The sequence below is a fragment of the Neovison vison genome, chromosome 12 (assembly GCF_020171115.1).
Source record: "Neovison vison isolate M4711 chromosome 12, ASM_NN_V1, whole genome shotgun sequence".
In the NCBI taxonomy this organism is placed as follows: Eukaryota; Metazoa; Chordata; class Mammalia; order Carnivora; family Mustelidae; genus Neogale; species Neogale vison.
In genome coordinates this window covers 93,171,040-93,185,174 of record NC_058102.1, presented here as the reverse complement: position 1 = coordinate 93,185,174, position 14,135 = coordinate 93,171,040, and the positions used below count along the sequence as shown (strand labels likewise).

At 33.7% G+C, this 14,135-nt stretch overlaps 1 protein-coding gene across 6 annotated transcripts in view; it reads right to left on the bottom strand.

Annotated features, from left to right (window-relative positions):
• Positions 1 to 788: 788 nt before the first annotated feature.
• The window catches only part of MON2 (MON2 homolog, regulator of endosome-to-Golgi trafficking), a 108,512-nt gene continuing 95,165 nt past the window's right edge, over positions 789 to 14,135 (bottom strand). For all 6 annotated transcript variants that reach the window (XM_044227693.1, XM_044227695.1, XM_044227694.1 and 3 more), the window contains 5 exons: positions 13,348 to 13,408; positions 12,064 to 12,187; positions 8,856 to 9,063; positions 8,038 to 8,120; positions 789 to 2,691 (listed from right to left, as the gene is read on the bottom strand). In XM_044227693.1, the coding sequence (XP_044083628.1) occupies positions 2,528 to 2,691; positions 8,038 to 8,120; positions 8,856 to 9,063; positions 12,064 to 12,187; positions 13,348 to 13,408 (640 nt within the window). In that variant the 3' untranslated portion in view covers positions 789 to 2,527. The remainder of the gene's footprint in view (positions 2,692 to 8,037; positions 8,121 to 8,855; positions 9,064 to 12,063; positions 12,188 to 13,347; positions 13,409 to 14,135) is intronic.

Here is a 14,135-nt window from a genome sequence, read left to right as displayed (position 1 = left end):
ATAAGATAGGCACTGTCAGTGACAAAAAAAGATCATGTGAGGCTTAAAACCCATTATATTTATAGCATGCATTCCAGAGGACATTATTACTAATGGTTCAAGGACTAATCACAGTCTCAGTTGTGCTGTAATCTTAGCCTTGGGAACTTGCTTTTTTTTTATGATCTCTTAGCATCTAGTAGTCTTACACAGCTCAGTTCTCTTAGTCACTAGAGAACCCACTTCATACTAACACAACAAGGGCTCTGCATTAACCACCCCAGGGATTGGGATATTTTAGAAAATGCAGCCTAAGAGGAATGTTCTACTCAAGGGAATGAATTGCTGGTAGCTGACTCCTGGAGGTGGCAGGAGATATTCTGAGAGGAAAAACCTGTCAAATTGTATCACCAAGGGGGCAGCTCACTTTGCTTGTCACTAAGACTGGCACTGATTACCATATTATATGGTATTAACACATTTATGCTTTGGTCTGTAGGGAATGGTCCTGGTATTGAAAGCTAATAGGATAGATATTAGCTAAAGCTACTCAATTTATATAAATGTATGCTATAAACCTCTGACTCATTTTTAACTTTCACGGGAGAGTAATTTTTATGAGTACAACTGGTCTATTATTTCTCAAGAATAAACATTTTCACTTCATGTAAATTCATGGCAGTATTTTTAACATATTACTTAACTGGCACACTACCTTTGTTATTCTATTTCAGCAGTCTATCAGTGATAAACAGAGTTTTCTAATCCTTAATTTAACATATCCAAATGTAGGAAATAAACTAAATACACAGCTTGAATGTATTTTTTTTTTTTTACAACTTTAAGGAAAATGCTGGAAATAGACTGGAGGAAATGCCATAATTTACCTTAATTCTAGGTGAAATTATAAAATAGAAATTCATTAATTCTGGTAAATAAAAATAATATCCCCTCCAAAAAAAGACCTTACCATGTTTATAGATAACAGTGCAAATTAAATAATTACACAATTACAATAGCCTCAAAATTGTTTCTCATCTATTACTCAATTCTAGTATCTTCTCCTAGTTTTATATTTATTTGAGAGGCTGAAATGTATAAATTCTATTAAAATCAAAGGCCTTCTAGCACATTAACACAATACTGAAACCATTATGATTTCTTAACCATTGTTTTAAACATCTTTGCATCTTTACATGTTTAAGAAAATTTAACTAAGAAAAATATGGTAATATCATAATCCATTAAATAAAAAATACAGTGATCTAGGTTAGTTTTTTAAGAAACAATTATGTTAATGTACTCAAGAGCATTTTTCTTCTTCTCTGAGAGGAAAGTGAAACAAAATTAGCAATTTACTCCATGACAGAAATTTTACTGTACTTCTAAATGATTCACTATCTCCAAAAATACACTTCTCATTGTTTTAGAATACACATACATTTTATATTTATGAGTTAGCATAGTCATTTTTCTTCTTGAGAAGACATTACAAAATGAAACACTGAAATGAACGAAACTTCACAGGCAAAAGTTAGGAAATCTGGAATCATCTTGCCTGGGTCATAATTCAAAGACAATGATAAATGCTTAGTGGGAAAAAAAAATCAGTAGAAATAGAATATGAAAAGTCTTTAAAATTCAGATACCAAATATAAAAACAGACAGACTTATGTGAAAGCTGGGAAAGATATTTAAAGAAATGAGGTATGATGGAGCCAGAGTGCTACAATATATCCCAATGTATTAATAACCTATACTTCAAAGTTGCAAAATCAGCAAATCATAAACTATTTGCTGCTGTGTTCACATGACCTTTCTGGTCAGATGTTCAATAGTCACTAGTAAATACATTTAAAATAAGCACTGAGATAACTGCATGATCATATGGTGAGCATATCTGCTGCTTAAGAAGGCAAATTATAAGTAAAAATGTAAGCAAACAATTTTGTATTAATAATAAATACTAGCTTCAAGCATTTAACATTATCAATATTTTAAAAATTTAAATAATAAATGCAACTATTTTATACAGAACTGTACCATTTATTATACACACAAGTTTATCAGTTCCCTTTGTTTACAAAGGCTGGTTATAGATAATGTGGAATGTTACAGTACCATCTTGCATAAAATTTTAGTACACTTTTGTACTTGAAAAAGGGTGCAAAAACACCAGCCTAATAAATCTGACTGAATGAAATAGCTTTGCTTTCATTTTAAAAAGTACATCACATACACCACAAACTGTACATAAGCTCACTTTTAAATCACCAATTGAAGATAAAGTAGCAGGCCTGTTTTAGTTACATTAACTCTCTCTCCATCAGCTTAACTTACTAAAGGCTTCCACTGCTACTCATTCAGGCTTTGTTGACAGTAAGCTTGTAATATGAATTACTGAACTCAGGTAAGTACAATTTAAAGGAGGCCAACAACAGCTGCCAGGAATTATTTGTAGTAAGAAATGTCCTTCTCATAGAAGACTCACTGAGGATCAGATACTCTTGAGATATCTATCTTTCTTCTTTAAAATTATTGTAGCTGGTCAAGACTCTCCATTTTGAACTTTGGATGCTGGTGGTTGCATGAAATCCTTAAAAGGAACGAGGGCCTCTTTAAGCGCAGAGCAGACTTCTGCAGATGAACAGGTGATGCATTCTACTAAAGTTGGGTATAAAGCAATCACTTGTGCCCAGGTATTTCCATCAACTGTAATGAAAAAGTATAAAATCTCAAAAACTTATGGTTTAAATAGTAGAGATTATGCAATTAACATAATCCTTTAAATACAAGGCAAAGAAAAAAATCCCCAAATACGGAGATTCCACAAACTTGTACCCCTTTTTTTTTTTTTTAATTTTTGGGAGATTTCCTGCACCATTTAATAAGATATGAAGGAAAAACATATGGTCAGTGTGCAGAGTCATCAATACCAAGAAATTTGATAACGTCCATTTAATATTTTTTTAAGATTTTATTTATTCATTTGACAGACAGAGATCACAAGTAGGTAGAGAGGCAGGCAGAGAGAGAGGTGGAGGCAGGCTCCCTGCTGAGCAGAGAGCCCGATGCGGGGCTCGATTCCAGGACCCTGGGATCATGACCTGAGCTGAAGGCAGAGGCTTAACCCACTGAGCCACCCAGGCACCCCTGATAACATCCATTTTAAATGATACTTCAACTTGTGAAGGCCCTGGAAGCTGACTAAATAACCTGGAATTCAAACTTTTATCATTTTCAGTGTAAGTGCCAGGTAATGTAGTATGTATTTCAAGAACAATGAGAAAACAACTCCATTTCTTACATAGTTGTATGCTAAAAATGTAAACATTTATATGATTTTCCCAGTAACGTCCTTGATATTCACTTTAGTTTCAAGTGACCACACAGATCCATTCTTGTCCTGTACTGCTCCCTAATCTTTATGTATATCACTACATTTAAACCTCAGTGGGGAGGTGCATGTCTGTGTTCTTCACCACTATCACCAACAACCAGTATAGGTGAATGCTATTTGGCTATTTATATCCTAATTAATTTACAATTTCCTCATACTCTGAGATCACATATTACATTCCTATTTTCTTGAAAGTACTATGCATATTGCTGAGAGTTCAATATGGAATAAAACCAACTGAGAGATTTCGTTAGATAGTATATGTATATGACACTTTATTGAGTAAGTCTCAAATCTAGAAGGCAGTATAGTATAAATGAAAGAATACTATGTCATACATGAGGAACTTTAATTCTGTTTTTCACTCCAATTTCTCTTTATCTCAACTTCTGTTGGAAAATAAAGGAATGAGTTTCTCAAACTAGTGTCCTTCAAGATACTTCTTATAAAAAAAATAATGTTCAGGTAAGTTTGAAACATGTTGTATATATTATCTTCCTTTTTGGGAGTCATAATTCACATGAATTTATTAAAAACCTGCAGTAAAAGAAGAGGTTTAACTTTATTCAGGGCTTCCAAAACTAATCTGGTTATGGAACTTTTTTATATTCAGTATCTACTGGCACCACTTATCATCATTCATCATTAATAATCATTGCTTAGTACTAACCTTGGGAAATGCTGACCTGTTCATGTAGTCCCTACTTCACCCACACAATGGCTTCCTCAGAGTGGGAGTAGGGCTGATGGGTAATGGTGAGGGAGGGAATGTCAGGCCAGAGCTGTTTTTATCTGTTTTATATGTTGGGAATCAATATCAGATTTCTTTGGTAAAAAGAATTGTGCTGCTTGACAGGAAAGAAACATTTTAAAAACCACCAGTCTAAGAAGTTTTAAACAGTCTTCTCCAACTGTTGCCTGTGAAACTTTCCACTAATCATTTGACAAAAGATTGCACAGAGAGGATTCTAGAAAAATGGCAGAGTAAGAAGTACCAGGAGTCTACCCACCCAGACAACAACTGCATTGGCAGAATCTGCTTGATGCCAACTATTTTGGAACTCTGGAGTCTACTGAAGGCTTGCAACTTGCAGGGGTAGACTTGTGATTAATTTCGGTCAATTTCAGGTCTTAGCACAGTAGCAGCTACACATCCCTCACTCCTAGCTATGTGGTCGGCAGGTGTGCACATGTTCCTGAAGCAGCTAGCACAAAGCCTCAGAAGGCCAGTGGACAAAAATAACACAGCCTCCAAATAACAGGGATCTGTGCTCTCTAATCGATGCTTTTGATCACAAAGGTGCAGATAAAAAGGCTTCAATAGCAACAAAAAAGCCAAACACCTCAATTCAAAAAATGTGCAACAGGTTTAAATAGATATTTCTCCAAAGGAGATATACAAATGGCCCAGAATGCACAGGAAAAGATGCTCAACATTGTTAATCATGAGGGAAATGCAAATCAAAACTACAATGCGACCCGCCTCTTACTCATTAAAATGTCTACTATTAACAAAAACAAAAATAAAAATGGAACAAACCAAAAAACCCCCAAGTATTCATAATGATGTGGTAAAATTAGAATCTTGTTCACTTGTGGTTGGAATGTAAAATGGTACAGCCATAGTGGAAAATAACATAGTGGTTCCTCAAAAAGTAAAAAATAGAGTGCCGCCTGGTGGCTCAGATGGTTAATGAAGCATCTGCCTTCGGCTCAGGTCATGATCTCCAGGTCCTGGAATCTAGTCCCATGTCAGGCTCCCAGCTCAGCAGGAAATCTACTTTCTCTCTCTGCCTGCTTGTGATCTCTCTCTCTCTGTCTCTCAAATGAATAAAAATCTTTAAAAATAAAAAAAATTCAAAAATTCAAAAAAAATTAAAAATAGAATTATTTTATTTATTTATTTATTTATTTATTTATTTTATTTATTGTTATTTTATTTATTTATTTATTTATTTATTTATTATCCCCCTCGAAAGCCCCAAAATAAATGACAAATGTTCTAAACAAATGTTGAGTGTACATTGGTTCCAAATCTTATACCTGTCCTCCTGAATTAATTCTGGAATAGCTACGAGCAATCCAACATATTTCCACTGGAAAGGCCTGAATTTTTCTAAGTTACCTTCTATTTTCCTGTTTCTTAATGAAGCTTATCATAGCTAATATAATACCATCATCATTTATAGTTACATTTAATTTAAATTTTCACTTCATATATCCGAAGCTACAATTCAAACTCTCTTAGACAATTTGTAACAGTTTACTTAAATAATCTATCACTAATGCACTGCCCTATTCATGGCCCACTGGCTTTGTTTAAAAAAAAAAAAAAAGGAAAAGAAAAGAAAAAGATTTTTTTAAGTTACATTTTCCTTCCTTTTTTTTTAAAAAAAAGATTTTATTTATTTATTTGACAGAGAGAGAGACAGCGAGAGAGGGAACACAAGCAGGGGGAGTGGGAAAAGGAGAAGCAGGCCTCCCACCAAGCAGGAAGCATGATGTGGGGCTCGATCCCAGGACCCCAGGATCATGACCGAGCTGAGGCAGATGCCTAATGACTGAGCCACCCAGGAGCCCCTTCTTTTCTTCTTCCTTTGTACAAATTCTGCTTAAATTCTTGACAGCTATCAAAAAATCCTACAAAATCATGCAAGCACTATGCACTGAAATGTACTTGTTATATTTAATATATCTCTAACAATAACATGGAAATTGGAGAATTTTTAATTGGAGAATGTTTAAGTCTTATATATATTTTTAAAGAATCCAATTGTGACCTATGATGTAACACAAATTTTACTGGTCACTAGGAAGTTAATTCATGGTTTCCCTCTCTGAAATATCAACCAGAACTTTTTTTTTTTTAAGATTTTATTCATTTATTTGACAGAGAGAGAAATCACAAGTAGGCAGAGAGGCAAGCAGAGAGAGAGGGGGAAGAAGGCTCCCTGCTGAGCAGAAAGCCCCCAATGTGGGGCTCGATCCTAGGACCCTGAGATCATGACCTGAGCTGAAGGCAGAGGCTTAACCAACTGAGCCACCCAGGCACACCAACCAGAACATTTTTTAAGAGAGCTCAAATTTGAATTTGATGGGATGAAATCAAAGTATTGCTCCCACAATTTTCTTACAAACTCTACCCCTCCCTTTGGATTGAATAAATATAAATCTGTCACTCCTTAAGATTTAGTATAATACTCACCGTTTTAGGCCAAAGCACCAGTGGGTAAATTTTGAAAACAGAAAAATAAGTATTTACTTATAGTATATAGCAACTGCCAGAACAAATATCCTATGACTCATTTATTAGGCATTTATTAGGAACTTCCTTGGGTATTAAAAGTAATGTTACTTAAAGTGCCAGTCTGCTAAGGTACTTGGGCCAGAATATAAATCAATACACTTCCCTCTTTAACAAAAGCTTGTTGTATTAAAAATGCTAACTGGGGTGTCTGGGTGGCTCAGTGGTTAAGCGGCTGCCTTTAGCTCAGGTTATGATCCCAGTCCTGGGATGGAGTCCCACATCAGGCTCCCTGCTCAGCAGGAAGCCTGCTTCTCCATCTCCCACTCCCCTTGCTTGTATTCCCTCTCTCACTGTCTCTCTCTGTCAAATAAATAAAATCTTAAAAAAAAAAAAAAAAAGTCAACTGAACCACTGTGTTCACTGACATAATTAACTTATATTCTGGTGCCAGCTCTTTATCCTGTCCTCAAACCACTTTGTGTTGCAATGCAGAGTGTTCAAAATAGAACAAAACATGTCCCAAAAAGCCTCTCAAGAAGTTTACAAGTTAAGGGAACTGAGCCATGTATGTATGTAACTGTAACACATACAGAGTGCTTTAAGACAAAGGTATACATGCTACAAATTCAATGAAAAATCACTCACTATTAAGGATTAAAAACAAGGCTTAAAAGCAGAGTGATATTTGAACTAGATAGATGTAGGCAGAAGACTGAAATAAGCAAAAGGTTGGGAATACTTGGGTAGACTCAGAATTTTAGTTTGGTGGGAAAATAGGATATGTGAGGTCTAGTGGAAATAAACCATAAATCTAAGGGGGTTTGACAACAATACTCTTTGCATTTGGTAAGTAATGGTAAATGAAAATTTTTTGTTTTACAAAGATAGGTAAATGAATGATCAAAACTGCACAAAAAATCATTTCTGGCAATAATGTAAAGAATGGAATGAAGAGGAATGAGTAAAGAAGAGGAATGTAAAGAAAAGGAATGAGTTACAGAAAGGAGAAACAAATGAGAAAAAGCTTAATTAAGTAATGCAAAGTTGTATAGTTTATTCAATACAAACGCAGGATGGAAGCCTACACCTACCCAAAAACTCAAGTGATTGTCTACATTAAAAATATATGAACTATGAATTATCCATGGAACATCCTGAATTCAGACCAACTTAGTTAAAAAAAAAACCAAAAACTGTTATTTAACATAAAGAAGCTAAAACATTACAAATTAATTTTACTTAATTAAATCCTAATGGACTTGATTCTTTGCTGTTATAAGGCCTGGAAAAAAGAAAGCCAAATAACTGTTATATTCCTAAAATTCAGTTAACTTAATAATAATAGTAAAGTGCATCAGAAATAGAACATAAGTGCTATGAGTTTATAATAACTGAGTTTCTAAGCACTTACCATTCTCAGGCTGAGTTTTCTTAAGTGAATCAATGAGAGTACTGACTGCTTTTAAAACAAATATGATTTCCGTTACTTGTTGCCTGAAAAAGAGATGGGAAATTATTTCCATCAGGATTTTAAGATATGCCATGTGTGTTTTTTACTAGGTTTATACAAGTAGATGTACTTTGGAAAAATACTAGACACAATACAATGCAAAGTTAATATTAGTTTTAACCATAATTTGTGATTGCATTTTTTGATGAATTCTGATTTCTACCCCACCTTTGATTAGCCGTGGCTTAGCAGAAAGACCTAGAGTCCATTTTACTAACACAGCATGGCTAAATGGAAAGCAAATTAGTCCAGGAACAAGGGCTTAATTAAGGAAGCCAGATGAAAAGAAGATCTAAGACATGGCTAGTGGACTTACAGAAAAATTTAAAAATAACTAAAACAAACTAGGAAGTTTGTGGAATATGATTTACCATTATTTTCTCTCTAGAGAGAGTCACACCCATGTGCTCATACAGATCCATAAGTCCTTATTCAGAAATCCTTAAGAAGACATATTTTAGAATTCAAAATTTTCTTTTAAATCCCAAAAGGAAACTTGGTACATATACATTACTTAAACTCCATGAGCAGTCTGAAAGAGCACCCCATAATAAAACACACTAATATATCTGCAGCAAAACTTACAAATATTTACACTGTATATAAACAGCTTCAGGTCACATCAAATCACTTATGAAAACAATTTGGTGCTCAGAGCTTTTTTTATTCATAGTAATTAAGATAACATATTTCCTTCATCTATAAAATAAAATCTGTACCTTGGAAGAGGGCATTTACCACTTAATCTTTCATCCTCTATATAGCGATGAAGCACATCTTGAGACCTCTTTAAAAGCACTGAGAGTGCCATTCGTGAGATGTAGCCTTCTTGAGGTGTTGTGACTTTATTACTGAAGGAAAACTGGAGCAATGTTTCAAAACACATTTTAGAAAACTCCTCTCTCAAACGAATATCAATCTCTGCTTCTGTAAAATTGACAATTATTGATGGTTAACAAAAGGCGAAATTAATAACCTTAATGATAACAACTCTTAGCCAACTAGAAATAGAAGGAAATTCTTCAATTGATGAAAGCCATCTATGAAAAACTTACAGCTAAAAGCATATATATAATGATTTTCTTCCTTGCAAGATCAAAAGCAAGGCAAGACTGTCCACTCTCATCACTTCCACATAGTATTTTTCTTACCTAGACAAAGACAATTTTATACCCTTTTATACCCTTGACAGCACTATCAAATACTTCTCAATAGTTTTCCACAAGGTCAAACTTGCGATACTCTTTCTTTCTTTCTTCTTCCTTCCTCTCTCCCTTTCCTCCTTCCTCTTGGCAACATCTTTCCCAAAGCCAGACTTCTGCTCTAGTGTGGACTAGCTGCTCTCCAGACCTGCCATCCAGCTATATCCTCCAAATAGTCTCTGCCAAACTCTCAGAATTATCTTTACTCTCTCGTTTTATACCCAACTTCCTAGATCCATGCCCTCTGTTTCTTTGGTTTACTCCTTTATTTTCATGGAACACACTCTGGAGTACCTGAGAAAGACTGAATAGGAAGTAAAATTTTTCAGAACTTGCATTTCCAAGAACGTCATTACTTTACTCTGGTAGTCAAAGAAGTGTGTTACCTAGCAGCATTAGCACCACCAGAGAACTCATTAGAAATGCACATTCTCACATCCCACCCCAGACCTACTGAATCAGAAGCTCAGAGACTACAGCCCAGCAATAGCTTGCCCTTGAAACTGACTTTAATGCATGCTGACATTTGAGAATTACCATTCTGTGCTTATACTCTGACAACCGCGGGCCTACGTATAAAACTCCATGTTAAAAATCCTTTCCGACTATAACTCTGAAACCACTGTGTCCATGTCTTTTGGCATCCAATGCTGCTACTCAACAGTCCAGTATCCTCTTGACAAAATCCTTCTGTGTCAGCCTTTTTCCTTTTCTTTCTGAAATCTTATAGAATCTTCTCTTTAGCCCAAGTACTCTGAAATTTCATGACAACATAAAATTTGTGGATCTTCCTGTGGATCTTTTTTCTTCCACTGTTCTGGTTACTGAGTAACTATTTTTAATCTGGAGACTGATTTCTTTGGTTTATGTCTTTGATAATTTCCTCTTTTAGCTTTGCTCTGTATTTTCTCTTTCTGGAAGACCTATTGTCAGATGTTAGACCCCTTGGATTCATTTTCATCTTTCTTCTCATATTGCCCACTTTTTTTCTTTCTCTGCTTTTTATTTCCTTATATTTTTATTTTTATTTCCTTATATTTTCTTGCAACCCTTCACTGAACGTGTTATTTTAGTGGTCATATTTTTAGTTTCTATGAGCTCTTTCTTATACTGATTGCTCCTTCTTAATAGCATTTTCTGTTTCATGCACGTAAAATCTTTTATCTCTTTGAACATCCTAATTATAATTGTGCTTTTTGGGAGTGGAATGTTTCTGTGGCCCTGAATTTACATTTCCTCTGGGTTTCTTTTCTTCCCTCTTCATCTGTTTTGGTTTTTCTCTTTCGCATTGAAGATTTTCTCTGAAAGCTTTGGCTATCAGGTCATACTTAAGAGTGGTAGACCAAAAATGATCCCTGGAACCTAAGTCTTTATAAATTAGTCCATTTTAGCATAGAAGGCTTTCCATATGTATGTTTTAAAAGGCCCTGCAAGTTCAAACTGAGAAGTTTGTGTCATATAGCAAAGCCATTGGAAGAATGTCCATGTACCTGTTTTATCTTGGTATATTTAATACTTTAAATGGCAAGACAGAAAGTGCTTGAAAAGGTATACATGGCAATTCAGTGGTCCTTATTTAGCTTAAAATATTTACATCTGATTATAAATAGTTTGTAATACTTTTATAAAAATGTATCTAGAAATTTTTATATACTCTTAATAATAAAAAGTTGACTGTATTAACATATAAATAGTATTTAATCTTTTTTTCTGAGATTTTTATATTTGTTAAATCTGCACTTATCAGATCACTTTTATCACTTATCTGGGCTGGGAAAAAGAACTACTGTAGTTTCTGAATGAAGCAGTATGAGAGACACCTAGTGGCCAAACTGTGAGCATTTACATGCTCTTTGAAGTGTTCAGCACAGTTCAGCAGAAGTTAGTCATGGCTCTGGTAAATTCCGGGGATAATGGATATGCATGGCACAAATTTAAAATTTTTTAATCATCTCAAGAGAAAAGTCACGTAATGATACCACACAATTACATTTAGCAATTGAGCACAGGTTTATAAAAAGAAATAATAGCAAAAGGCAATTTAAGTATTATCTCCCAATAAAATAAAATGATAAAATGATAAAATGCAAAGCATGGAATTCTTTTTAATTCTTTTTAAGGATGAATTTGGCTTCCAGACTTTAGATTATGGATAATTTGTCTAAACTTTTTAAACCTATTTCCCTCTGCAATATGGTGGAAACTATTCTCACAGAAATGTTGTGAGGAAAGAGGTAATATTCTAGTATAATACCCTGCACACAGTAAGCATTTACTAAACTTAGTTCCATTAACAATATTATAGCATCTATTTGTTTTAACTGGTTAACTGTAATTTATAACTCTGAACAACTGATATCAATATCTTTATTTCACAGATGACAAAACTGAGACTCATAGAAGTTAGCCAAATGCTAAGTGGTAGAATATACACTTATTCCTTCCCAATAATCCATGATTTCACAAAACTGTTAACTTGTGTCGGCCAACAGTGACTTAGGTAGATTTCGTAAGTGCTCTGCAATTTAAATCATAACACATAATTCACAGAATATTCATTTTCTCCACATAAAACTTAATATTCTATCACATTCTTAAAATTTATCCGACAATTCTCAAGTTCACAATTTACCACAATCTTAGGACTAAACATTTCTATAATCAGTTTCATCCAAAGTGCTTCAATAGTTACTAACATTTTTAATAAATGATTAAAGTAACATACCCGTAAATGAAGATGACTGAGAGTGTATTGAGCCCTTATTAAGCATAGTCATTATCTGACCAACAAATTCCTTAGGAATAAAATTGGCATAAGGTAGTATCTCAGTGCTGATAAGCTGAACTACCTAAAACAAAAGAGGTAAACTCAAATGCATTTTTTTCTTGAAAAAGACCAACACAAATGATAACTTCTAGACTAAAATCTAAATTTTATTTTAAAAGAAAATTTACTAAAGGATCTTTCTTAATAAAGTACACAAATATTTTAATGTTAACATACAGGATGGGTAGCCTATTTCACCTTAGTAATAATAATAATTTATTTTTTAATAGTAAATTACAAAACAGTCAATAATATGAACTGTTTACTATGCAGTCATTTTAATAAATGTTGATCTTATATGAAATGTATCCATGTTAGAATAAAATATCCAAAACAGATTTAAGAATAAATCTGGTTAAATCACCTTTTTAGAATCATAAACAATAAGCCAAAAGAGAAAGTAAAGTTATATTCATTTTTGCTGAACAACTCACTTCTAATATATAATGCATTAATTTGCCCTTTGAAGAAAAAGGAGTTTACAACAGTTTTAAAACACGGGACAAAAGGCAGCGAACACTTTAAAGTAGTTACTTATTTGTTTTACTTAAAAGATCCTTTATCCCACTTAAAGGAAAATCATCAAAACACCTCCCCCAACAAAGAACCCATAAAAAACTACTTCCTTAAATTCCATTTACAATTAAAGAAAAAAATCTTTAAAAAAAAAAAACAAAAAAACACTCATTATGTGCCTCCAGAGTTCTAGAGGTTTTATCTACAGCCGGTTAAAAACAAAAACCTAGGGGCGCCTGGCTGGCTCAGTCAGCAGACTGTGTGACACTTGATCTCAGGGCCGAACTGAAGCCCCATGTTGGGCATAGAGCCTACTTAAAAAATTCTAAACAGCTTACTGATTAGTTTGAACCACTAACACCTGGTTTGCCAAACTATAGAGCAAACTCTCAAATACATGCTCAAAAACTGACAGATTTTACTGAATCAATTGCTTTTTTAAATTATTAAATGAACACAACTTCATATTTAGAGACAAAGCTAACGAGTATACGGAAATCATGTCAGTGCTTTCAAAACTAACCTTTAATCTATGTGAGAGTTTTACTGCTTTTAGTTCAATCTTAAACCTATTACTTTTTCTCTTAGCAATTTTATAGTTCCAACATTTCTACTATTTGCTTTGCACAAATGGTTATGGGAAAATGTTTCAAATAGCTTCCTCACCTCAACATCAATACTTTCATTTCTCTGAAATTCTTGAATAGAGAGATTATCTGGAGGTATGCTAAAAAAAATAAACAAAACACTTGATTTTTAAAAGGTAAAATGTTCTCTGGAAATAAACAGCATTCAAATGACAAAAAGTATTTTCTCACCCAGGTTAGACATTACCATTTATTTAAAAAAACAGTATTTTTAATTAAAGTTAATAGGATAAGTGACTAAACTAATTACAAACATGAACTTCTAGCTACAAAAATGCTTGGTCCATTCCAGAACTAAATAAAATCTGTACTTTCAGTACTAATGAATGAAAGAATAATAAAGAGTGAGGATATTAACTATTATCTGTAAAAACAAGAAAAATTACCACTGTGATGATACCTGAATTCACTTATATTGCCAGTGGAGTGTCTTGGTTATCTGCTGAACTATTCACGCAGAGACTGACCATTAATCACTAATTTGTAATAAACACAATATATTAAAGATCTTTACAATAAAAAAGAGAACATCTGTAGGGGGGAAAAAGGGCAGAAAATTGTTCCAGCAAGATCACTGGAAATCAACATTCTGTGAGTACCAAGGTGAATTTTAAACCACGTGACTCTTAAGAATGAACAGTAAAATGGTATTAAACTTGTGAAGCAGTGAAAAATAAACTACTTGAAAACTGCTGAGAATCAGAGGTTAATGCCTATTACAATAATAGTTAACAGTTAAAGTTACAGAGACAGCCAATGTACAAAGAGCTTTATTTATATTACTTCCTATGATTGAACAGTAACCAC